The 22,901-nt window shown below is 54.3% G+C and overlaps 3 protein-coding genes across 8 annotated transcripts in view; 1 reads left to right on the forward strand and 2 right to left on the reverse strand.

The window, feature by feature from the left end:
- Positions 1 to 5,530: 5,530 nt before the first annotated feature.
- On the forward strand, positions 5,531 to 7,154 carry EVA1B (eva-1 homolog B). 3 transcript variants are annotated; one of them, XM_035019098.1, is made up of 3 exons: positions 5,531 to 5,717; positions 6,125 to 6,228; positions 6,464 to 7,154. In XM_035019098.1, the coding sequence occupies exons 2-3, from the start codon at positions 6,162 to 6,164 to the stop codon at positions 6,892 to 6,894; spliced, it is 498 nt and encodes a 165-aa protein (XP_034874989.1). In that variant the 5' UTR covers positions 5,531 to 5,717; positions 6,125 to 6,161; the 3' UTR covers positions 6,895 to 7,154. The 3 variants fall into 3 exon arrangements, with proteins under 3 accessions (XP_034874989.1, XP_034874990.1, XP_034874991.1); XM_035019099.1 differs by having other exon boundaries at positions 6,156 to 6,228; XM_035019100.1 differs by having other exon boundaries at positions 6,161 to 6,228.
- A 321-nt stretch (positions 7,155 to 7,475) lies between these two features.
- SH3D21 (SH3 domain containing 21) lies at positions 7,476 to 20,925 on the reverse strand. 2 transcript variants are annotated; one of them, XM_035019096.1, is made up of 16 exons: positions 19,906 to 20,925; positions 19,587 to 19,744; positions 19,423 to 19,486; positions 19,050 to 19,168; positions 18,722 to 18,812; positions 18,494 to 18,549; positions 18,357 to 18,402; positions 18,109 to 18,209; positions 17,904 to 17,990; positions 17,697 to 17,739; positions 9,869 to 9,962; positions 9,719 to 9,774; positions 9,492 to 9,589; positions 8,463 to 9,340; positions 8,306 to 8,369; positions 7,476 to 8,226 (listed from the first exon to the last, which is right to left on the reverse strand). In XM_035019096.1, exons 1-16 carry the CDS (start codon positions 19,907 to 19,909, stop codon positions 8,149 to 8,151), a joined length of 2,037 nt encoding a protein of 678 aa, XP_034874987.1. In that variant the 5' UTR covers positions 19,910 to 20,925; the 3' UTR covers positions 7,476 to 8,148. The 2 variants fall into 2 exon arrangements, with proteins under 2 accessions (XP_034874987.1, XP_034874988.1); XM_035019097.1 differs by lacking the exons at positions 18,722 to 18,812; positions 19,423 to 19,486; positions 19,587 to 19,744; positions 19,906 to 20,925 and having other exon boundaries at positions 7,477 to 8,226; positions 19,050 to 19,222.
- Positions 20,926 to 21,514: 589 nt separating this feature from the next.
- The window catches only part of THRAP3 (thyroid hormone receptor associated protein 3), a 73,670-nt gene continuing 72,283 nt past the window's right edge, over positions 21,515 to 22,901 (reverse strand). For all 3 annotated transcript variants that reach the window (XM_035019095.1, XM_035019093.1, XM_035019094.1), the window contains one exon: positions 21,515 to 22,651. In XM_035019095.1, the coding sequence (XP_034874986.1) occupies positions 22,430 to 22,651 (222 nt within the window). In that variant the 3' untranslated portion in view covers positions 21,515 to 22,429. The remainder of the gene's footprint in view (positions 22,652 to 22,901) is intronic.

Genomic DNA, 22,901 nt, shown 5'->3' on the forward strand with positions numbered 1-22,901 from the left:
CTGTGCAGGTTCTCCAGAGCCGCCCCAGCCCCTCGCCCCGACCTGCACACCACCTCCCCGGCCACTCCCGCCTACACACACTTAGCGCGCTTCATCCGAGCCATCGGGGGTGCGCGGCCGGAGGCGCCCCAGCTCTGCCAGCTGCAGCGCCTGGTCTCGTCCCCACGTCTGCCTCCTTCCCGTCCCCCCCACCCGATCAGCCTCCGTTCCACGCCACATGCACGGGTCAGCCTTACCGGCCACCAACACCCAAGACCGCCGCGTGCGGGAAGGGACCCGGCCTTGCCTACTCGCCTGTCCACACCTGGGACGGGCTGGGCACGCAGCTCGCACGCCAGAACTCGGTCTCTCAACCTCAACGTGTCAGATGGCTCTTCGGTTTTTATTGTGAGCCCCAGAAGCCACGGAAGTGGAAAGTAGCACAAAGTTTGGTGGGGGGGGCGGGAATCAACAGCCTCCTGTGCTCCTGAGAAGTCAAACAGGAACGGAGAAGTTTCCACCCATTTGAGCCACCTCCGGGGCCCCAGCGGCCTCAGGACTGGAGCTGCCCAGCTCTCTGAAGTGGGGAAGGGAGGAAATGGAGGCTCAGTGGCCGAGTTGATCAGGCCAAGCTTGCCTTGACTTCTTGCCCACCCCCCACCCCCTCCCACCCAACGTCCAACCCCCTGCTAATCCTGTCACCGGCCAGGCAGAATCTGACCCTTCTCGCGGCTCCCTGCGACCACCCTGTCTGAGCCCCCTCTTGCTTCCTGGCCTCCCTGCTCCCACCCTTCCCCTACAACCGCCCAGGGGCCACATGGCAGCCAGAATGAGCATTTTTACAAGCCCGGTTTTGTCCCTCTCCAGCTTAGCACCCCTGATGGCTTCTGTCCCAGGCAGGATAACATCCAGAGGTCTGTCTGTGGCTTGGAAAGCTCCACAAACAGCTCTGCACCTGGCCTCCTCTCTAACTTGTGGGCCCCTCAACCCACCTCCGTCCCTGTGCCAGCCACACTGGGCTCCTTGCTGATCCCGAAAGAGCCAGCCGGCTTCCACCTCAAGGCCTTTGCCTGGGCTATTATTTCTGGAAGTCTCTTTCCCCAGAGAATTTGCATGGCTGCCTCCCTGACTTCCCTCTGCTCAAAATGTCACCTCAGAGAGGCTGTCCTGAACACCTGGCCTTCTCTAACCCCTTAAGGTTTCCTCTTTATGTTTCTTCATTGTGCTTCCCACAGCCTGGTATGATATCATATGTCCGATTATTGATTATATCTGCCTTCCCTTCTCAGAAGCTGAGCTCCATGAGGGCAGGCCTCTTTTCTGTGTGTCCATGGGAGGAGGGGGGGGGGCCTCAGAATTATAGGGTGCTGCTGGCATTTAGAGGGTGGGGCCAGGGACAGCCCCACAAGGAAGGCAGATTCTACATCCTGCACAACATGAGTGAAAATGTTTACAATGACCAGAGCCAAGAATCTAACTCCCTTTTATACATAAACACAAAGGACTGGTGGACACATAACATACACTGAACCTTCGGGGAATGCAACTACTGTGCAAAGTGGAGGGAATCTGTACCTTGTGTTGCTCAAAACTGTACCAAGAGCGCTTCACCATTTCCGACCCTGTCATGACCGCAATGTCCCAGCGCCAGTCTGCAGAGCTGTCACGTTCCCAGCGAGTGACCACGTCACAACTATCATTACCTTTTATTTCTTTATACTTTTAATTAGATGCAGAGGTGGGTATATTAGCCACAAATTTCACTTCAGGAGCATAAAAGGATCAATACAGAGTATCACGAAGAGGCAGCTTTGGGTCTGACTGGGTGGGGAACCATGACCTAGAACCAGCCCGTGGAAGACTGGTTGGGAGCCAGGCCCCAGCCCTTACAGCCATGTGACCACACATACATGCTTCACCTGAGCCTCCCTTCCCTCCTCGTTAGATGGGAGTCCCACTACGACCCGCACAGGGTGACTGGGAGAGCTGAAAATGAAGGGCACATAGCACTTAGCCAACCAAGTACCAGGTGCCAAGAGGGCACTCAATATCCACAACTCTTATGGTTCATTCTGCAAATTTCACTGGGGCCTCTTCCCAGCGGCTGTCCCAGGGGCTGAGAGGCATTCAGAGGACTGGGCAGGTCTAAGGAGGCCATGAGTGGGTCACCTTCTTCCCTCCATCTAAGACCTAGCCAGCCCCTGAACCCCTTGGTGGGAAGGCCCCAGTGTCAGGAACAGACCCCCAGCTTGGCCACTGAGGGAGGGAGCAGAGCTGGGTTTTGCATTGGGCCCTGAATATCCCAGCCCCCCTGACAACCCTCCCAGAGGCTCTGGGTCCCTCAGCCCCCTGACCTCCCACCAAGACCTGTCTTAACTTCTTTCATTAAAAAAGACCTGTCTTGGGGCACCTGGGTGACTCAGTCGTTAGGCGTCTGCTTTCGGCTCAGGTCATGATCTCAGAGTCCTGGGATCGAGCCCCGCATCGGGCTCCCTGTTCAGCGGGGAGCCTGCTCCTCCCTCTCCCTCTGCTGCTTCCCCTGCTTGTGCTCTCTCTCTCTCTCTGTCAAATAAATAAAAGTATTTTTAAAAAATAAAAAAATAAAAATTTAGACCTGTCTTTCCTGAGTTTCATCTTAGGATCACTCTCTGTGCCTCCCAAGGTGACAAAGCTCTAGTCCCACAAGCTGACAGGAGAGCAGAGAGGCAGCCAACCAGTGGGCAGGTCAGTCACAGGCCGGCAGACAGGGAGGAAAATCAGCAGGTGGAGAGATGGGATGCAAGCCAGGCAGGCGAGTGATGGGTATGCTGAGATCCCAGCCAGCACGACCGGAAAGCAGGTGGCTGGGAATGCCTACAGACTGGCTGGCGGGCAGAGCGGGCAGAGCGAGGCAGGCAGGAAAGCAGATCGGCAGGTCGGCAGGAGGGCCTGGTGGCCGTGGGGCCCGCCCACCTGGGCCAGAGGCACAGCCCCCAGGGCCTCCAGGAGTAGCCCTCAGCCTCTTTGGAACCCTCCAGGGCAGGGCTACTCCTCCTCCCACCCAGCCTAGCATCCCCCTAGGCGAAGGCAACACTCTGGTGTGTCCCTGTCTCTGAAGGGACCAGTAAGCATCTCAACCCCCCAGTCTGCTCAGCAGGGCTGAGTCACATCTGACTCTCTCCCAACACACACGTCACCCACCAAGGCACGGACACCTGTGTCAGCAGGTTAGCAATACCCAGAGGCCCGCATAGCACGGCAACAGCTTGACACAAATCGATCCCAAACCTTGCGTGCTCTCACGAATGCAGAGGCGTGCGCGTGGCCCCTCAGGAAGGCCCAGGTGGGCGCCATACCGCCGAGGCACAACATCCTCAAGACCCAAGGTGGGTCAGAGCACGGCAGCCGCATGGGTGGAAGGCATTCAGTGAATCCATGCGCCCACGGAAACCCACTGATACCACAGCCTGTGGTTAGACTCCGGCCTCCCGTTCAGCCTCATCCCACCCGGCTCTGACTCCTCCCCCACGATCTCCCGACTCCTCCCCCAGGAGCCCCCTCAAGGTTGCACAGCCCGAGCTCGGGCTTCAGCGGCTTCTCGTCCCTCCCGGCTCCAAGGCCGATCTCACCCACTCCCGGGGAGTTCCATCCACCTTCTGTGTCCGGGGCTCCCAAACCCATGTCCAGCCCAGACTCCTCCCGGGGTCCCCCGCCTGACACCTCCCCCGGGGTATCTAATGCACATCGCAAAGTTAAGTCCGACCCCCCAGACCTGCACCCCACATACGCTTCCCTCAGGGGCTCGCGCCCAGCGTCCAGCGGCGGCCCTGCGTCCTTCCCTCACAGCCACACGCAAGGCCGGAATCGCTGACCCCGCCTCACCTGCTCCGCGGCACTTCCGGGACCAAGGCCTGGGCGCGGCCCGCGCGGCCCCGGCCCTCCCCGCTCCCCGCTCCCCGCTCCCGCCCCGCCGCCGCCTGCTACCGCCAGTCCCCACCCGGGTCTCTCCGAAGTGCGTCAGGAACCAGGACGCCACGCCCCCGGCCCCCCAGCCTCTCAGGGCTCCCCACCGCACGGACGGTAACGTCGGAGCTCCCCCGCGGGCCCCCCCACGCCCCTCCCCTGCACCCGGGAGAGAGGCGCCCGCGGCAGGATGCGGTGTCACCTCCCGCGCCCCCTCGAGAGCGGCCTGCAAGTGTGCTCCATCACCGTCTGCGTCTCGGCAGCGCCGACGCTACCTTCTTCACGGCCTGCCTCTCGGCCCTGGAGTCGGCTCCGCGAGGGCAGAGGCCTGTGTCTGTCCTGTTTCCCGCCGGAGCCCCCATTCCCGGGAGGTAGCATTTGGGGACCGGCCGCCGTAGGGATTCACACGCCGCGGTGGCCGCCCGCACACAAATGCCCCAGCAGATACCACACGAAAGTAGACACACAAAAATACGGAAAGAGGCAGAAATGCCTCCACGCGCGCTCCCAAAACAGACTCAACAGTCACAGCGACACCCAGGGGTCCTTTCCCATCCCCGTGGGAACTGGTCTGTCCTTTCTCCATCTCCATCTGCCCTCTGCTTGAACCCAGTCTCAGGACTGGAAGTGGGGGGTCTCCAGCCTGGACACACAGAGGGGGTCACTGGCCCACAGGCCTCAGGCCGCGCCTTCAGCTATGTCTGCAATTTCCTCTCCCCCTTCCTTCCCTCCTCCTCTCTGAGGCTCCCGCCAAGAAGGCCTCCCCCTCACCCAAGCCCCAGCGCAGGAAGGGGGGCCCAGAAAGGGGGGGGCTGAGAGTCTGAGCAGGAAGATCACCCAGGCCGCGCGCATGGATCACAGAACGCGTTGCCCGTCCAAGCCGAGCCCAGGTGGCAACGGATGCGCGCGCACCTGCAGGTTTGGCCAGGGGCAAACGCGTCTCTGCGGCAGGCTCCGCGCGGGGCACCGGGCGGCGGCAGCTCCAGGCGGGGCTCTGCAAGGCCGGCCTGCTCCCGCTCTAAGCTCCGGTCCGACATTCAGTAACCCTGTGTGACAGGAGCTCTCCGAGCCCGAGCCCTGGGAGGAGGGGAGGAGAGCCCCTCTGTCGTAAACTGACATCTGGGGCAGGCCTGAAGAAGAGGGGCAGTCTTCCCTGGGTGAGGGGGCCTCCTGGGAGGAAGAGCAAGGTGTAGAGAAGGGGTTAAGAGCCCCGGGCTCTAGGGGCAAAGAGCAGTGGGTTCAAATCCTGCCCGTTTTGTCAAATTAGTCAAACTCCGTGACTCAGTTTACTTATCTGTCAAGTGGCGACAATGGTACTCACTTTATAGGGTGTCTAGAATTAAATGAAAGAATATTACAAAGGGCGCGCGCACACACACACACACAGACCGCCTGGCACCTAGGCAGAACTTCATCCTTATTATTATTTTTGTTATTAGTAGTTGGGGGCGGGACCCTGCCACCGGCCTCCCCAGCGGTTTCCTGTGGGAGAGCAGACGGCCCCGCCGGCCTCGCTCCCCCTCCTCCCAGTCGCTCGCTCCTCTCCCCTTCCTCTCCCGGCCCTTTTCCTCCCCGCCTCCCCCCGCCCCGCCCCGCCCCGCCCCTCCTCTTTCCTCCGAGGAAACTTTTCCGCCGGCTGGTCCATCGGCCCGTGTCCGGCCCGCGCTGCCGCGGCCTGGGAGCCGAGCGGGGCAGGTGGGGCAGCCGGGACCGGACGGGGCGGGAGCGGCCGGGTCCCGGGTGTATGCGGCCGCCGGACGCGCCGGGGCCGGCAGCGGGGAAGCGGGGCGCTGACGGTGAGTGAGCTCGGGCCTCCGGGCCGGTGGGTCCCGGCGGGGCGGGCAGGATGGGAGAGGGAGGTGGCTTCCCCTCCCCGGAGCCCGCCCTGGGAGTGGGGAAGGCACTCGCCTCTCGCTCCTCCATCCCACTACCGGGACGCCGAAACCGGGCGTCATTTGGGGACCCCACAAGGAGGCGGAGCCTCCTACGGCCCACTTCCCTGACCCCTCCAGTTGGAGGGACGTCTGCGCCCAGGGAAAGGATCCCCCCAGGGCAGGGCCCAGGTCTGTAACAAAGTTAGGGAGCTGCTCTCTCCAGGGCGGACGCTGGGGCTGCGCTTCCAGCGAGGGGAGCTACCCGGAGGAGGCGGGGTCAGGATCAGCTCTGGGCTGGGGAGTGGGATCTGACCTTGCTGACCTCGCAGGCTGACAGGGGGGCTGTCCCTCCGCCCCCAGAGCAGCATGGATGCCCCACGGAGGGACATGGAGTTGCTGAGCAACAGCCTGGCGGCCTACGCACACATCCGCGGTGAGGGTGGGCCCCCGGGGGTGGGGGCATGGGCCCCACTCCACCCCTTCCCTCCCCACCTCCCTGCCCCATCCTCCCAGTCCCTCACTGCCCGATGGCGGCTACCTAATGTCTTTCAAATGAGTAATGTCCTTGTCCCCCCCAAACTTAGAACCTGGAGTCCTTCCGAAATGGAATAACTCCCACCCGCCAGGGAGCCAGGGCTCCTCCATGACTTGTGCCCTCTGACCCCCAGCTAACCCCGAGAGCTTTGGCCTCTACTTCGTGCTGGGAGTCTGCTTTGGCCTGCTGCTGACGCTGTGTCTACTAGTCATCAGTATCTCCTGCGCGCCCCGCCCGCGGCCCCGGGCCCCTGCGCCGCGCCGGGACCCCCGCAGCAGCACCCTGGAGCCCGAGGACGACGAGGACGACGAGGAGGACACGGTGACCCGGCTGGGCCCCGACGACACGCTGCCGGGCCCAGAGCTGAGCGCCGAGCCAGACGGGCCGCTGAGCGTCAACGTCTTCACGTCGGCAGAGGAGCTGGAGCGGGCGCAGCGCCTGGAGGAGCGGGAACGGATCCTGAGGGAGATTTGGCGCACCGGGCAGCCGGACCTGCTGGGCACCGGCACGCTGGGCCCCAGCCCCACGGCCACAGGCACCCTGGGTCGCATGCACTATTACTGACCGGCCCCTTTCCGCTGCAAAGAGCTCTGCGTACTGGACATGCGCAGGAACTCACAGCTGCCCCAGGCGTTGGGACTGCCCCTGCCCGCGGTGCTATGGAGACCCCGCCCCCACGGCTCCCCCAGTGCTATTGGGCCTGGATCCCCCCTTCTGGGATCCCCAGTCCTGCCAGAAAGCCCGTGGGGGACAGGACCCAGGGTCCCCAGCCCCTTTCGTGGGATCGGTTAAGAGATGACCAATGAAAACTGCATTCTCAGTGACTCAGTCTCCCTCTGTTACTTTTGTCCCCAGTGTCCTCCAGGCTTCTGCATGCAGGGGGCCCCAGATTGAGACCCCCCTCGACTCTTTTACCAGGCTGACCACCTCCATCAACCCACCCAACACCTCAGCATACATGCTTGCATTCAGTTCACAGACTGAAAAAACACTCCACCGCCTCACAGCCTCACGCACAGAACAAGTTATCACTCGCATTCCTTCCTCACAAATGCATTCCTTCCCGTCGAAGGCCTGGGCGCACTTTGCCCCCGTTCTTCAAATGCTCTGGGATCCTGCATCATTGCAATCTCTCTCTCTCTCTCACACTCACACACACACACACACACACACACACACACACACACGAGGCCCCGGGACATTGCAATCACACACACACATAACCAGGCCCCGGGACCCTGCCCTTGACGCTAAGGCACTATTACCCCGTGTTAACCGTGTGTGCCGGAGCGGGGCTATGGAGTTCGTGTCTGAGCAGAGCTGCGTTCCAGCGAGCCCTTCCGAGCGGACCGTGGGGCCAGCTGGGAGGGGCCCCGGCTCGAGAGCAGGCCCGCCCGCCTCCTCTGGCGCACAGCTGGATTCCGGAATCCGGGCCCGCGGGCAGAGCCCGACCCCGCCTGGGCCCCTCCTGCCGGCCATTTCTCCAGCACCCGGCAGACGTCCGAAGGAGACACCCCCACCCGCCCCCGCCATCCGGTGGATAAAAATAGCCGCGCGCAGGCCTTGGGAACGGTAATGGGAGCCACATGTTGGCCAGATGTGCCCGGGAGAGACCGCGGGGAATGCGGAGGGCCCGGAGCGCCCGACCGGCCCCGCCCCTGTCCCGCAGGCCCCGCCCCCGCACGGACCAGGCAGGCGCGGGCGAGCGCGTACGCGGCAGTTTATTTTCTTGCGTTTCTCAAAGTCGTGTGCTAGGACGTGGGAGGCCGGAGCCTGACTTGCCCCCAGGTCCCGCCGTGGTCCCTTCCGGGCCCACCCTCAGTGCGTCTGTGTCTGCGTCTGCGCGTGGATGGAGCCCCGGGTCCGGGACTCCTGAGTCCCCTGCTTCATCTGCACCTAGTCGGGAGAGGGCGTTCAGGACAGGCCGTCAGGGGAGGGCCAGCCTCCAGCCCCGTGGGCTCCGCACCCCACCCACCTCCAGCAACTGGCGCTTCTCCTTCTCGCTCTTCAGCTCCTCCCAGATGTCGGTCAGCTTCCTCCTGCGGACGGGAGGCCGAGGGGGAGGGGTGGGCTGGGCAGGCTTAGAGCCCCCGGCCCCCTCCCTGCCCACGCCCCTCCCCCTCCCCACTTACTCCAGCTGCACCCCCATCCGCTCCAGCGACCTCCTCAAAGACTCCATCTCGTCCTGTAGCCTCATTATATCGCCTCTGTCACTTTTGCGGTCCGTGAGATTTTGCGGGACCAGGGAAAGTAGGGTGGGAGTCTCTTGGGGGTCTGGAGTCGACTTGATAGAATGAGGATTCTTTTGAGCAGGGGCTACCTCTTTGGGGGACACCTGCTCTTTGGGGAGTGCCGCCTCTTCCGGGGTACCTTCATGCTTCCCAGGCGCCTCCTCAAGGAGAGTTGTAGCCTTCTCAAGGGCAAGCATGGACCCTGGCTTGGACTTAGACTCAGACTGGAATGGGGAGCTGTCCCTCTGGTCGAGAGGGTGTGTCATCATGCAGAGATTGGGCTCCTCTGCCATGTGGACCTCTTGGCATTGAGCCTCACTGGCCACAGGAGACTTGAACTTCAGCAGGGCTTGGTCCGGAGAGAAGTGATGGAACTGAGTGTTGTCTCTACTGGAGGCCTCTTCAGAGGGCACCTGCTCAGGGGTCAAGACCTTTTCTAGGGTGGGCGCCTCATCCCCAGGACAGACCATCTTTGGGCCAAGGACTTCATCCTCTGGTGGGACTTCTGGGGCAGGGGCCTCATCCACAGAAATGAGGCTGTCTGGGCTGGGAGCCTTGTCTAGAGTCAGGCCCTCCTGTGGGGTGGGGATCTTTGGGGCTGAGGCCTTGAACTCTAGAGTCAGGGCCTCCTCGGAGATGGTGACCTTATCTGGAGTCAGGGTTTCCTCTGGAGTGGGGGCCTTATCCGGAGACAGAGTCTTCTCTGGGCTGGGGGTCTTGTCCAGAGTGGGGGTTTTATTCACAGGAGAGGCCTTTGCTTGGCTGCTCTGCTCTTCCTCCTGTGGTGATGGGGGTGAAGTCTCAGCCAAGGGATGGGGACCTTGACAGTTTGAGTCAGGCTCCCCTTGGCCTGGGATCCTTCACCCTTCACAACCATAGCCCTGGGAACCAGACTCTGCCCAGTGGTCCCCGTGTCTCAGGGCCTCTTACCTGACTGGTTGCAGAGCGCTGCCGGGAAGCCTGGGTTTTTGATCCCTTTCTACCAGGGTGGTCTGGACCCCTGCTGAGGAAACTGCCACCGCCGGAGCCTATGAGAGCAGAACCTCAGGGGTCCAAGCTCCTCTGACCCCTTGTCTCTCCCCATCTTTGTCCTTCAGCACAACCACCCTATCCCTGTCCCTCATTCCTACCCCACTGTGGGAGGCAACGAGACCTACCCAAGTCTCGGGAGGGGCGCTTCTGACTGTCTCCACCGCTGGGTGTCCAAGAAGGCCTGGAACATATTCCCATCAGATCAGGAGGTGGGGTCAGGGAACAGCATTTCCTTTGTACCCTCCTCCTTCCCCCACCCCCACCCTGCTCCTTACTTGGTTTTGTTGGGCCCAGTAGCAGCTGTCACCAGCTTTCTGACTGTAGGGAGAGCCGATTTGGGCATCATCTTTTTTGGTTCCTTAATAGGAGCTGGGAGGGGAGAAGGGAGTGTGGCACCCATTTACTCCCTTATTCATCCATCTAACAGTTGCTGGCCCTGTCCTCTGCATGGGGGACTAGGGACAGGAGATGAACATTTGACTCTGCCTCTTCGGAACTCTGGGGAAGCCGACCACTCTCATGCCATGTGGGCATGGGAACTGTGAGAGCAACCCAAAGGGACACATAGCAGAAGACAGTTGTCAGGGAAGGCTTTGGAGGGGACAGGGTTTCATATCCTGCCAGTTTTTTTATCCATACTTTTTTTTAAAAGTAATCTCTGTGCCCAACATGTGTCTCAAACTCACAACCCCAAGACCAAGAGTTGCGCGCTCCAGGGACTGAGCCAGCCAGGCGCTTCTATCCCTACTTTTCTATCCATACTTTTCTATGACTTGTCCCCTGCTCAGTGCCAGGGCTGCCTCCCTGGTTCAGATTTCATCTTTTTCCTAGACCACAGCAATAACCTTCCCCAATCCAAACCACCCTCCCTGGAACTTCTTGGTCTTCTCTATCTCCTTCACTCCCTAAGAGATCTCACCCAGTTTTATGGGGTTAATTAGCGCCAATAAGCCAACGACTCCCATATTTTCATCTCTAGCCCCTGAACTCCAGGTTCCTATCCAACTGTCCTGTTTCCACCTGGGGAGCTAACTGGCATCACACACTTAACGTATCCAAATCTGAGCCCTCACTTCCCATCCCCCAAATCTGCCTCTTTCCAGTGTTCCCCACCTCACCCACTTACCCGCTCACGCAGATGACAAAATGAGTCATCCTTGACCTCTTTCATTCCCTTATGCTGCACATCCAAACCAGCAGTAAATCCTGATTGCTCCACCTTCAAAACAGGTCCTGAATGCAACCGCTCCTCACCAGCCCTGCCACTAAGCACTCTAGACCGAGGCACCCCCACCTTCACCTGGACAGGGCAGCAGCCTCCGAGCGGGGCTCTGGCCACACTCCCCCTGCCCATGGCTTGTTCCCACAGCAGTCAGAGTGAGCTCGGGTTCCGCCGGGGCCGCAGACATAAGCAAAAGTAGAATATGTCGTGTGTGAGAGAGTTATTAGGTGTTACCGAGGAAGAACAAGCAGGGGAATGTCAATTTTAAATGGGGCGGTCAGAGAAGGTGCACTGAGAAGGTGACACCAGAGTGAACAGTCACAAGCGGTGACCTTTATATTTGTGGACACACGAGCAGCCCCGGCCTAGGCATGCACACGTCCTGGTTAGTCACACACGCGGTATCAGACGCGGCCGTGCACACGAACCCCCTGGCCGTATGCACAGCGCACCAGAGCATAGACCCTGTAGCCCGACACCAGGCTCTGACTTCCTGCTCCACTCTGTGCCAGCCATGTGAGGACCCGGCTGTGTCACCTCACCGCCCTGTGCCCTGGGCCATGACAGTATACACCTGGTGGGGTTACTGCGAGGTCTGAGAGGACTTCACTCACGTGAGGCGCTCCGAAGAGGATGGGACATAGAGTCAAAGCTCAGAAAATGTTCACTTTGACTTCAGCTTCTCGTACTTTAGCTGATTAGGTGCTCGATAGGGCCCTCCCCCTAGAGAGCAATTCTGTCCTCCGGAGGATACAATTTTGAGGCACTGTTGGGCCTCAAAGAAGTGGGGGAGGTCCACAAAAAAGGGAGGAACTGAGGCCAGAAGGGCAATAGGAGGGCCAACTACTGTGGTTCCGGAGCCTGGGCCTGTGATGAGGAGCCAATATCCAGGGTGCGCCCCCTGAGTCCCCCACAGGCCCAAGCGTGGTAGCTAAGCGGCAGTGCCAGCCCTGCACACCCCCTTCTTCTAGAGGGCTCTGGTGGTCTCTGGTGGTTGGTGCCCTTTGGCTCCAGGCGAAGTAGAAGCAAGTCCTCTCTGGAAGAAGGCTTCCCCTCCCGAGGCGGGAACTCCCTCAGGTTGGGATCAAGTCCTGAGCTCACACACAAAGATCACAAAACACACAAGACGGCAGGCCACTGAGAATGGGAGTCGGCAGACACGATGCACAGCAGGTACTGGAATTGCCAGAGAATACAGCTGTGCTACAGGGCATGCAACAAAAGAATCATCGGGAATAAGCAGGCAGATCTGGGGGGGTGGGGGAGGAAAACTGAGCGACTAGAGATGAAAAATAGCATTCTTGAAATAAATCAAATGCAATATAGGTTAAATAGCAGGTAAAACACAGCCAAAAAGCCAGAAAGAGAATTACTAAGCTGGAAGCACAGCGAGGCAAGGAGCAGAACATTTGAAAGCACTGGTAAAAAGAATGGATAATGAAAGGGGGTTTGGCTACGGCTGAATGACGCGGTAGACAAATCCTCACCTCGCAAGGCAACTAGAAAGCTGGACAAAACCACCATTTCTGTGCTCTGGAAGTTGACCAAAGGCATAAGATAACCTGAGAATTGTTTACGCTTGATGGCCTCCTTGGCCGCACCTGCCCCCATCCCTGCCCCTGCTCCCGCCAGCCTGGTCTATGCAGACGCTCTGCTCTGCAGCGTAGGGCCGGCTGCAAGGATTGGCAGCTTCACTGCCACGGTGGAAGAGAGGTCACTCAATTTAGGGTGTAGCCTTGGACTTGGCATTGGTTTCATAGATAGGACACCAAAAGCACAAAGCAACCAAAGAGAAAATAGAGACATGAGACTTCCTTCAGATGTAAAACTTCTGTGCATTAAATAGGACACCAGTAAGAAAATGAAAAGACAGCAGGATGGGAGAAAATATTTGCAGTCTACGTCCGATAAGGGACTTTTCTCAAGGTATATAAAGAACTCTAGAAGTCAATAGTCAAAAGTCAAATAACCCAATTAAAAAATAGGCAAAGGACCCAAACAGACATTTCACTGAAAGATATACAAATTGGCAATAAACCTATGAAAAGATGCTCAACATTTAAGTGGGTAGAAAAAGATGATGCGGAACCATAATGAGATACCACCCCACACTGACTAGGGTGATTATAATAAAAAAGAGAGTAACAAATGCTGGTGAGGATGTGGAAAAAGTAGAACCATCATGCATTGCTGGTGAAAACCATGTGACAGTTCTTCCCAAAGCTACTACAGAGCAATCATAGCACCCAGAAATCCCTTTCCTACGCATACATCCAAGAGAAATGGAAACATGCCAACACAAAAACTTGCACACAAATGCTCATACCCCAAAAAGTAAAAACAACCCAATGTCCACCAGCAAACAGATGGATAAAATGTCGTACATACCCACGATGGAATATTGGGCAACAAAAAGGAACGAAGTACAACATATACTAGAGAATGGATGAACCTTGAAAACAAAAGGTACAACAGAAAGGTTTTTCTCTGGGTCATGAGATGGAGCCCCACATGGGGCTCCATGCTGGGCGTGGAGCCTGCTTGGGATTCTTTCTCTCCCTCTCCCTCTGCCCCTCCTTTCTCTCTCTCTCAATCTTAAAAAAAAAAAAAAAAAAAAGTTTTTTTTAAAGTATTTGAATATATTAACAACTCTGATGAGACTGAACAAGAAAAAAAGAAAAAATAATTATTAGAAATGAATAAAAGACTAAGTGCAGATACAGACTATGAGAGAATATTATGAATAACCTTATACAAATAATTAGAAAACATTGATGAAATGTATAATTATAAATATAATTCACTATTGATGTTGGCTATGCCAACATCTTGGTTTCAGATTTCTAGCCCCCAGAACTGTGAGAGATTAAATTTCTATTGATTTAAGCCAAACAAAACAAAGAAGAAGAAAAAGAAAAAGAATTTCAGCCAAACCTTCCCATAACTATTAAAGAAATTTAAAAAAAAAAAAAAAAGGAAGAAGAAATTGAAGTCATTTAAAATCTTCCCATAATGGGGGGGAAAAAAAAAAAACAGGGCCAGATGGATTTACAGGCAAGTTTTATCAACTCTCAAGGAATGATGATTCCCATTTTTTTTTCCCCCCAAGTAAACTCTACCCCCAGTGTGGGGCTTAAGCTCACAACTGAGATCAAGAGTCATATACTCTACGGACTGAAACAGCCATGTGCCCCCACAATGATTCCCATCTTTTTAAGATCTACCAGATAATTAAAAAACAAAATGTATACCCCTTAACTCATTTATGGGGCCAGTATAATATTCATAATCAGAGGAGGAGAGTAAAAATAAATGCAAAAATCTTAAGAAAAACTGGGAAAATATTCCAACGGTATATGAAAAGATAATAAAACCATGACCAATTTGAATTTATCCCAAGAATGCAAGGGTGGCTTAATATTAGCAAATTCTACAAATGTCAGAGAAATCATTTCAAAAGATTCATATAAACAATTTGAAAAAATTCAACACACACTCTTGATAAAAATTCTAAAACTAGAAATAGAAAGGCCCTTTCTTAATCTGACAAAAAGAGTATCTAAGAAAAGATCTAAGGGCCCCTGGGCGGCTCAGTCGGTTAAGTGTCTGCCTTCAGCTCAGGTCATGATCTCAGGTTCCTGGGATGGAGCCCTGCTCAGCAGGGAGTCTGCTTCTCCCTCTCTCCGCTCATGCTCTCTCTCTCTTTCTGTCTCTCTCAAATACATAAATAAAATCTTTAAAAAAAAAAAAAAGATATAAGTAAGTCTCACTGTTAAAGGAGAAAAGCTGGAAACATTCCACTTAAAATCAGGAACATGGTAATGATGTTTAACATGACAACTTCTATCAACAGTTTTGAGCCCCTAGCCACTACAGTAAAATGAGAAAATAAAATGAAAAGACATAAAAAGTGGAAAAGATAGAGCAAAATTGTCATTAGTCGCAGATGACATGACTGTCTTCATAGAAAACATATTAAGAAGCTAAAGACAGGGGCACCTGGGTGGTGCAGTCGTTTAAGCTTGGGCCCCACACTGGGTTCCATGCTCAGCATGGAGACTGCCTGAGATTCTCTCTCCCTCTCCACCTGCTCCTCCCACTTGCGCTCTCTCTCTGAAATAAATAAATAAATCTTAAATAAAAAAGGGGGGAGGCCGTGTGGGGGGGAGGGCGCGCCTGACTAGCTCAGTTGGTTAAGTGTCTGTCTTCGGCTCAGGTCATGATCCTGGAGTCCTGAGATCCCATGTTGGACTCCCTGCTCAGAGGGGAGTCTGCTTCTCCCTGTGCGCCTCACCCTGCTCATGTTCTCCCTTGCTTTCTCTCTCTCTCTCAAATAAATAAAAAAAATTTTAAAAAGCCTCTCCAGATAAATTGTTATAAATAATCAGTTTTTAGCACCATGACCGGCTATAAAATCAATATACAAAAATCAATGCATTTCTATATTCCTGAAATAAACAGAAGGATATTTTAAAAATAAAATTTTAAATTTATTTATTTATTTATTTATTTTTAAGATTTTATTTTTAAGTAATCTTTACATCCAACATGGGGCTCAAACTCACAACCCCAAGATCAAGAGTGGCACGTTCCACCAATGGAGCCTGCCAGATGCCCCTATTTAATTTTTTAAAAGACACAACAAAAAAATCTGAGGTATCTAGAGATAAATCTTACAAAAGTTGTGTAAAACTCACAAGCAGAAAGTAATACATGGTGCTGGAGCAATTCATTGCCCATATGGAAAAAAGTATAATTGGGTCACTCATTAAAAAGTCAATGCCACAAAGATAAAGGCACTTAAAAACAAAAGGCAACACTTTAAAAGTTTTAAAGAAAATATAAATGAGGGGTGCCTGAGTGGCTCAGTTGGTTAAGCGACTGCCTTCGGCTCAGGTCATGATCCTGGAGTCCCAGGATCGAGTCCCGCATCGGGCTCCCTGCTCAGCAGGGGGTCTGCTTCTCCCTCTGACCCTCTTCCCTCTTGTGCTGTCTCTCATTCTCTCTCTCTCAAATAAATAAATAAAATCTTTAAAAAAAAATAAAAAGAAAATATAAATGACTTTTTCTGAACTTGGAGCAGGAAGGATGTCTTAGACAAGGAAAAACCTGCTAACCATGAAAGATTGATATCATCACAGAACACCATTACACAAAAAGAGATAAAAAGCCACAATGAGAAAAAAATATTTGTAAGGCATACAACCTGCAAAGGATTGGTATTCAGTATATATAAAGAACTCCAACTAATTATAACTAACCGGGGAAATGCAAATGAAGTCACAATGAGATGCTATTTTGTACCTACTAGATTCACACACAAAAAAGTAAAATCTGGGGTCACCTGGGTGGCTCAGTCGTTAAGTGTCTGCCTTTGGCTCAGGTCACGATCCCAGGGTCCTGGGATCGAGCCCCGCATCGGGCTCCCTGCTCGGCGGGAAGCCTGCTTCTCCCTCTCCCACTCCCCCTGCTTGTGTTCCCTTTCTCGCTGTGTCTCTCTCTGTCAAATAAATAAAAATAAAATCTTAAAAAAAAAAAAGTAAAATCTGATAAAACCAAGTGTTGAAGAGGATTTGGAATAACAGGATCTCATACACCAATGGTGGAATGTTAAAGTGTACAATCACTTGGAAAACCAAACTGACTTTATCTCATAAAAGTTGAACATTCACATACCCTACGATCTAGAATGCCACTCCTAGGATGATATCCTAGAGAAATGATGGTATCTGCACACCAGAACACAGGCAGAGAAATGTTCATGGCAGCAGTATTTGTTGTAACAAAAACTAGAAACAATGAAAATGGCTAACAACAGGAGGAGACCAGATACACACATAAACTGTGGTAAATTCCCTGCAAGGAATATTATATAGCAGAGAAAAATTAATGAACTTACATCTAGATATGACATAGATTAATCTTAGAAATATAATGTTGATTGGAAACAGCAAGTTCCAGAAGACTATAAACATGATAACATTCTTATCAAGCTCAAAAACAAGCAAAAATCAGTCAATACATTATTTAGGCACATACATAGGTAAACAAATTTAAAAACTCAAGGGAATTACAAAAACAAAATTCAGGGGCGCCTGGGTGGCTCAGTTGGTTAAGCGACTGCCTTCGCCTCAGGTCATGATCCTGGAGTCCCTGGATTGAGTCCCGCATCAGGCTCCCTGCTCAGCAAGGAGCTTGCTTCTCCCTCTGACCCTCCCCCCTCTCATGTGCGCTCTCTCTCTCATTTTCTCTGTCTCAAATAAATAAATAAAATCTTTAAAAAAAAAAAATTCAGAATACTGGTTATCTTTTGGGGGGAGAGGAGGGAGCAGAATGGGAAGGAAAAGGAGCACATACATTAGCAATACTCTAGTTCTTGGTTTGGTGACAGATCATGAATGTGCACAGGTCTCCATTATTAAGTTTTAAAGCACATTATGTACAGTTTTGGCATGTGTGAAATATTTCATTAAAAGATAAGTAAAACATCCCCACGGAACTATTCATTGACATATTTATATGACATGCAAACATACAACACAGTGTCAAAGACAGACACATTGTTCCATTGTACTGTGTACATTGTACAGACACACTGTACTTCCTTACAAAATGAAACAAATCTAAACACTTGATAGCCATATTCTCAAAACACACAAAGAAATATGAACACACACAAACAAACACATTCCTACACAATGACCCACATATATACCTACCAGGTCCTTAACCCACAGAGCGATAGCTCCTAAGGGACTATAATACTGCACCACTGGGGAGCTGTGGGTGTTTATGGCAGCTAAACTGGTGGGGCCCCAGAGAGCAAAATCCCACTCCCACCCTTCCCCCCAACCCAAATCCCAGGTTTCCTGGGCACCCACCTGATTCCCGAGACACCATTTTCCGTGGGGTCAGCTTCTTGATCTGTGAAGAAGACAGTTATCAGAATCTGAAGAGTCTCTACATTTCTAGATCCACCATCATTTAGGGGTAGCCTAAATGTCCACTGAGCACCACCACCCCCAACTTTGTCCAGAGTAGCCTGCCTGCCCCCCACCCCCAACCTGAATGCCTGGCTCCATACTCACTGGGGGTGGGGGGAGCACAAAGTTGTCGGGGAAAACTCCTCTTCTGCCTTGAGACTCTCCTTCCCACCAGCCCTTATCCTCTGTGGTCTAGGAGAACAAGATACCATGGGGAGGTGAGCCAGATCCCCAAGCTCCTTCCTTTCCGGGTCCCATGGCTTCTCAACGTGCCCTTTCTGGTCACCTCCCCTGCCCTGTGCTTTCATACCTTCCTCAGTACTTTCACCTCGTCCCCCCTCCGCAGCGCCAACTCATCCGGGGCCTCAGGCTGGTAGTCGAACAGGACCCTGTAGATCTCAGGGCGAGAGACTGTAGCGGGGGTCAGTCCATCAAAGCCAACTCCTCTCCCCAGGTCAGGCGCTCCCTCCCCCATCAGCTTCGTTGAGTGTCCCCCTTCCCCAAGTCAGCTAGGCTCGCAGAAGGGGGTTCTGAGGAACCCTTTGGCTGGGTGCTCACCTGTCCGCAGGTAGTCTGGAGGGCTGTCATAGGTCAGACTGCTCAGCTAGTGGGGGGAAGGGGGAAGGAGGAACAAGCTGAGTCTCCACCCCTCCAAGAGGAACTCACCATGTCTGTGCCCACCGCACCCAATTTACCTTGGGAGGCCGCTGGGTACCAGGGCTGACTGAAGGCATGTCTGGGTTCCCGAGGCCTGGTGGGGACAGTGAAGTTAGGGGTTGTGCTAATTCAGTTTAGATCATGGGAGAGGTCAAAGGGGTCACAGGGTCAGGATGTGTGGATCACAGGCTCAGGCCACTGGGTGGGTCACTGGAAATTGCAGTCTGGTCACAGGGGTTCATGGGGTCACAGGGTGCAGGTCTCACTTGGGGGCCCACTGTCCAGCAACTCCACAAAGTTGGATGGGAAGGCTCCCAGCTGCCCGTTCTTCTTCCCCAGCCACCAGCCGTCCTCAATCTGGGGAGGAGGAGGACGCAAGGCCATCTGGTTCTGCCCCAAAGGTCTCTCGAGAATTCTTCCACCCATATTTCTGCCCGGATTCTGCCCGATGCCCCCTCCTCCCTTGCTCTCTCACTTTCCCATTTCTGCGCCCCTCACCAGCCCCAACGCCCACACCCTCTCTTCACACATCCGTCACCCACGGACTTGCTCCGACATCTCCGCCCAAAGCCTCTCATCACTTCGTCCCCTCACCTCCTTTATCACTTCCACAATCTCCCCAGCTTGCAGCTTCAGCTCGTCCGCCTGCTCCGGACTGTAGTTGAAGTTCACCTTGCACCATCTTTGGGAGCCCCGAGATTTGGCGGGGCGACCTGGGGTTAGACGAGAGAGAGAAAGGCCGCTGGAGCCGCGCGCCCCAGTCCGCTGAGCTGGGAGAGGGGTGGGCCGGGAGCGCCCCAGCAGGAGCTCCAGGCCACGCCCCAAGGCGGAGCATTGTACCCAAGAACCAATCACAAACCGCGGAGTGCCCGCGCGGCCCCGCCCAGAGCCGCGCCGGTCACGGCCTGCCTGGGGTGGCCGGAGCCGCGCAGACTCCGCGCGTGCACCCACCCGGCCTGGCGCTCACCTCGGCGGCGCGCACAGCGCGGGCTCGGCGCCTCTCCGGCGCCGCGCAGAGACTCCGGGATCTCCTGGAAATGAACGCAAGGAGATTTGCGCGGGGAGGCGGCTCTCAACTCCTGGGGGCACGCATTGAGACCCTCCTCCACCCGACCTGCGGCCCGGTCTTACCTGCACCAAGCGCTCGGGAAAGAGACCACAACGACCCCCCAGCTCTCCGCGCAGCCAGCCCCGTGAGGGCCCCTCGCACACCTGCCGGACCACGTACCCGGGCGCCAGACTCAGCTCGCCCTCCTTCTGCGCGCGGTACTCGGCCAGGACCAGCACCTCTGCGGGCGGAGGACGGGACGGGGGCGCAGCTCAGAGGGACCGGTCCGGGCACACTGGCTTAGGCGCGAGTCCCTGGCTCCGCGTAAAGGACAGCGGGAGAGCGGGTTGGTGGTGTAGGCTTCTGTTGCCTTTTCCGTCACCCCAAACCCTCTGCACATACCCATAGCTTCCAGGTCTCGCTCCAGAGCCGGGCTGGGAATACAGTGCTGTCCCGCAGGCAGCCGAGTACTGGGCCCGAGTAGGGTGGGACGAGCTGCGAGGTTGTGAAGCAAAGGAGGCGGAGACGCTAGCGGATAGGTCGGCCCCAGGTGCTGGGAGTGGGCGTGAGAGAGAGGGTGGCCCGGCTCAGCAGGTTTGGCCCCCAACCCTGGGATGAAGACTCCAGGGTCTCTGGCCAGTGCTGGGGCCACAGCTCCCCCACATGCTCTTCCTGGCCTAGTCACTTGAATTCCAGCCTAGCCGCCTCTCCTCCTCGCAGCCTTAGGCTCTGAGGTTCCCACCCATCGTTGGCACAAAGCCTTTCCTGGTCTATCTTCTCCCCGCTGGCAAGCTTGGAGCTACGGGAGAAGAGGTGGGAGAGGCGCATACCAGGGTGGGGCCCCCAGCAGGCAGCGACTGCTCCGAGGCAGGCCCTGGGTGGAGGGGGCGGCTGCTCTTGGGCGCACACAGCTACTGCTGTGCTCTGCTTTTCCTGCAAGGCACCATCTCCCTATAACCCCACCCCAGGTCACAGGAGGAGTGCAGAGACCCCTGCTTCCGGTCACCGGGCTGTTTGGTTTCATAAAACACATCCAGATTCTCCTTGGGAAAGGGCAAGAAAAAAGGAACTTTAGGAGCTTTCAAGGCTCCTGCTCACAGCCAAGGCCAGGGCCGGCAAGGCCTTAAGTTTAGGACCCATCTGGTGCCAGCCCCACCCTGACTGGACTCTCTGGTAATCTTTCTGCTCAGTGGTGAACACAGAAAGCTGAGCCTGTTATCCACGACACTTGACCTCTGTCCCACCACTTTGGAAGCCAAGTCCTTGCCCATAAAAACCACAGTGAAAGAATCTGGTTCTCTTAGGATGTCCAAGGTACAGGATGAAGTAAAACCATCAGGGTGGCAATGAGTTATTAGCCAGCAAAGGGTGGCCCAGTCTCCTCCCAAACAATTGAGCATGGCACTGATAAGGATGGGACTAAGCAACAGGCTTTCCGTGAAAGCCCTGACAGTTTTGTCTTTCAGGTTTCTTGAAGCTGCTACAGTAGATACCTCCCCCCCAAACACACGCACGCACACACACACGCACACATACACACAACTAAGGGTGACAATGACCAGAGTCCATTTACATCTGCCTTCTTCATTTATTTATTTATTTGCAGGAGGAGTTGAAACAAATTTTAAGGGTGTTTTCATTTTTTTCCCCCTAAACATGAATCATTCAAGTAAAACCAACTTAACTATAGAAATGTAGCAAAGTAAGGGGAAAGAAGCACAACAACCCAAGAGGCAAAGGTTGGGGAAGGGGGGGGAGAAGAGGTGGGTGCAGTCCGCATATAACATATGCATAAATGCCATATGATTCACCTGCTCAGGACCGCCTCCCCAGAAGGCAAGCACAAGGACCCATTTTAAGAGGATGTTTTCCCCCCAAACATCCAAGAATGTTTCAACTTAAAGCTTAAGGTTAAAAAAAAAAAAACGAAAAGAAAAAACAAACCCCCACAAACCACCCAGCCATAACCACCTTCCTTAATCGATCATAGGAGTTTCTTTTCATTTTATAAAAAGATTAATAAAAAATATTGAAAAAATTATTTTCTCATCTTATATTTGTAAAGATAATAGAATTCAGAAGTTTCTTAGAAAACAGACCAGAAACTGCCATCCAGTTTCCACCCCTGTTGCTGAGAGGATCAGCAGGACTACAAAGTTTGGGATACTGGAGCTGCTGGTGGAGAATGGGATGCCCAGCCCAGAAGAAATCAGAAAATATTGGGGTGGGGGGGCATGTGGGGTGTGGTCAGCAGCCACGGGATACATGGCTGTGCAGAAAAGGGGAACACAAGGTGGTCAGAAAGGCCTTGAACTCCTCCTCGACATACAAAACCGATTTTTACAAAGATCCAAGCAGTTTGGTCCCAAACTGAGGTGAACACTTCAATGTTTATTCACATGCTTTGTTTTCTCTTTGAAGAATCAAAGTTGCCCAAATTAAATCTTTCTGCTATTATTACTACATATGCCTAAAAAAAAAAAAGAAAAGAAAGAAGGGCTTTTAAAATCAGGATAAGGGAGAAGAGATTGAAAATCATCAAATTAGTCCTCTTAGCTCCAAATGAAAGAAAGAACAAAACTGTTGGTTTCTAATAGGGAACAAAGCAAAATCCAAGTATCGCTCTCCCCTCCCTACCCCAGCCCCCACCCCACACACCAACAACAAATGAGAAACACAGCTAAAGCCCAATGTGTTGTGTTCTGCTCAAGAGCTGGGCCTGACCCCAGGCTCCTCGGCCGGCCGCCTCTGTCCAGTGGGACGCAGCGCCAGGGATGCTTTCGGCTGTAGTAGGATTCTGTGCGGCTGGCTGGTGGGGGGCAGGGGTGGGATTTTTGCAATCTTGAGGCTCCTCTGTTTTGCTCCTCACCAGCCATCTTCCCAGCGCCCTCTCTCCCCTGGGCAGGGACTCCCATCAGAGTGGCCCCTACTCAGTTGTGGGCTGTAAATTGTCCTTCTCTTCTCGGTTCTCTGTCCCACTCTCGTCGTCTTCAATTTCCCCTTCCTCCCCACTAAACTTGTCGTGGGCCCATTTGGGGCTGGTGCTGGACTTCCGGAACATGAACCGGCCTCGACCCCGGGGGAAGGCTCCTCGGCCCCGGCCCCGGCTCACCCACTTCTCACTGCCTTCACCTTCACGGTCATCATGCTGAGAGAAAAGAAAACGGCCATCAATCCCAGAGTGAACAAGAGTAGCCAAAGCCCTCTTTTCATCCAAATGTGACTTTCCCAAACCAGCCTTTTGCCCCACCCCACCTTCTGTTCCTTTTCTGTCCTCCTCCCGATCCCCCCTACTCCCAAAAATGCTACTGATTCAGATCCAAGAGAATATTCCATTGGGTGCCTTAGGAATTCTGAGGCAGTAGCCTGGGCATTACAATGATGATGAAACCTTCACT

This window comes from Mirounga leonina, unplaced genomic scaffold, assembly GCF_011800145.1.
Source record: "Mirounga leonina isolate KUSES-001 unplaced genomic scaffold, KU_Mleo_1.0 Mir_173, whole genome shotgun sequence".
Taxonomy (NCBI): Eukaryota; Metazoa; Chordata; class Mammalia; order Carnivora; family Phocidae; genus Mirounga; species Mirounga leonina.

Excerpts from the sequence above, each read along its gene's own strand:
- EVA1B (XM_035019098.1), top strand. The coding sequence starts at position 6,162 with ATGGATGCCCCACGGAGGGACATGGAGTTGCTGAGCAACAGCCTGGCG. Across the intron at positions 6,229-6,463 it reads GGCCTACGCACACATCCGCG|CTAACCCCGAGAGCTTTGGC; the intron begins GTGAGGGTGGGC and ends TCTGACCCCCAG.
- SH3D21 (XM_035019096.1), bottom strand. Across the intron at positions 18,813-19,049 it reads TTGTGGAAGTGATAAAGGAG|ATTGAGGACGGCTGGTGGCT; the intron begins GTGAGGGGACGA and ends CCTCCTCCCCAG. Across the intron at positions 8,370-8,462 it reads CGGATGGGGGTGCAGCTGGA|GAGGAAGCTGACCGACATCT; the intron begins GTAAGTGGGGAG and ends TCCCGTCCGCAG.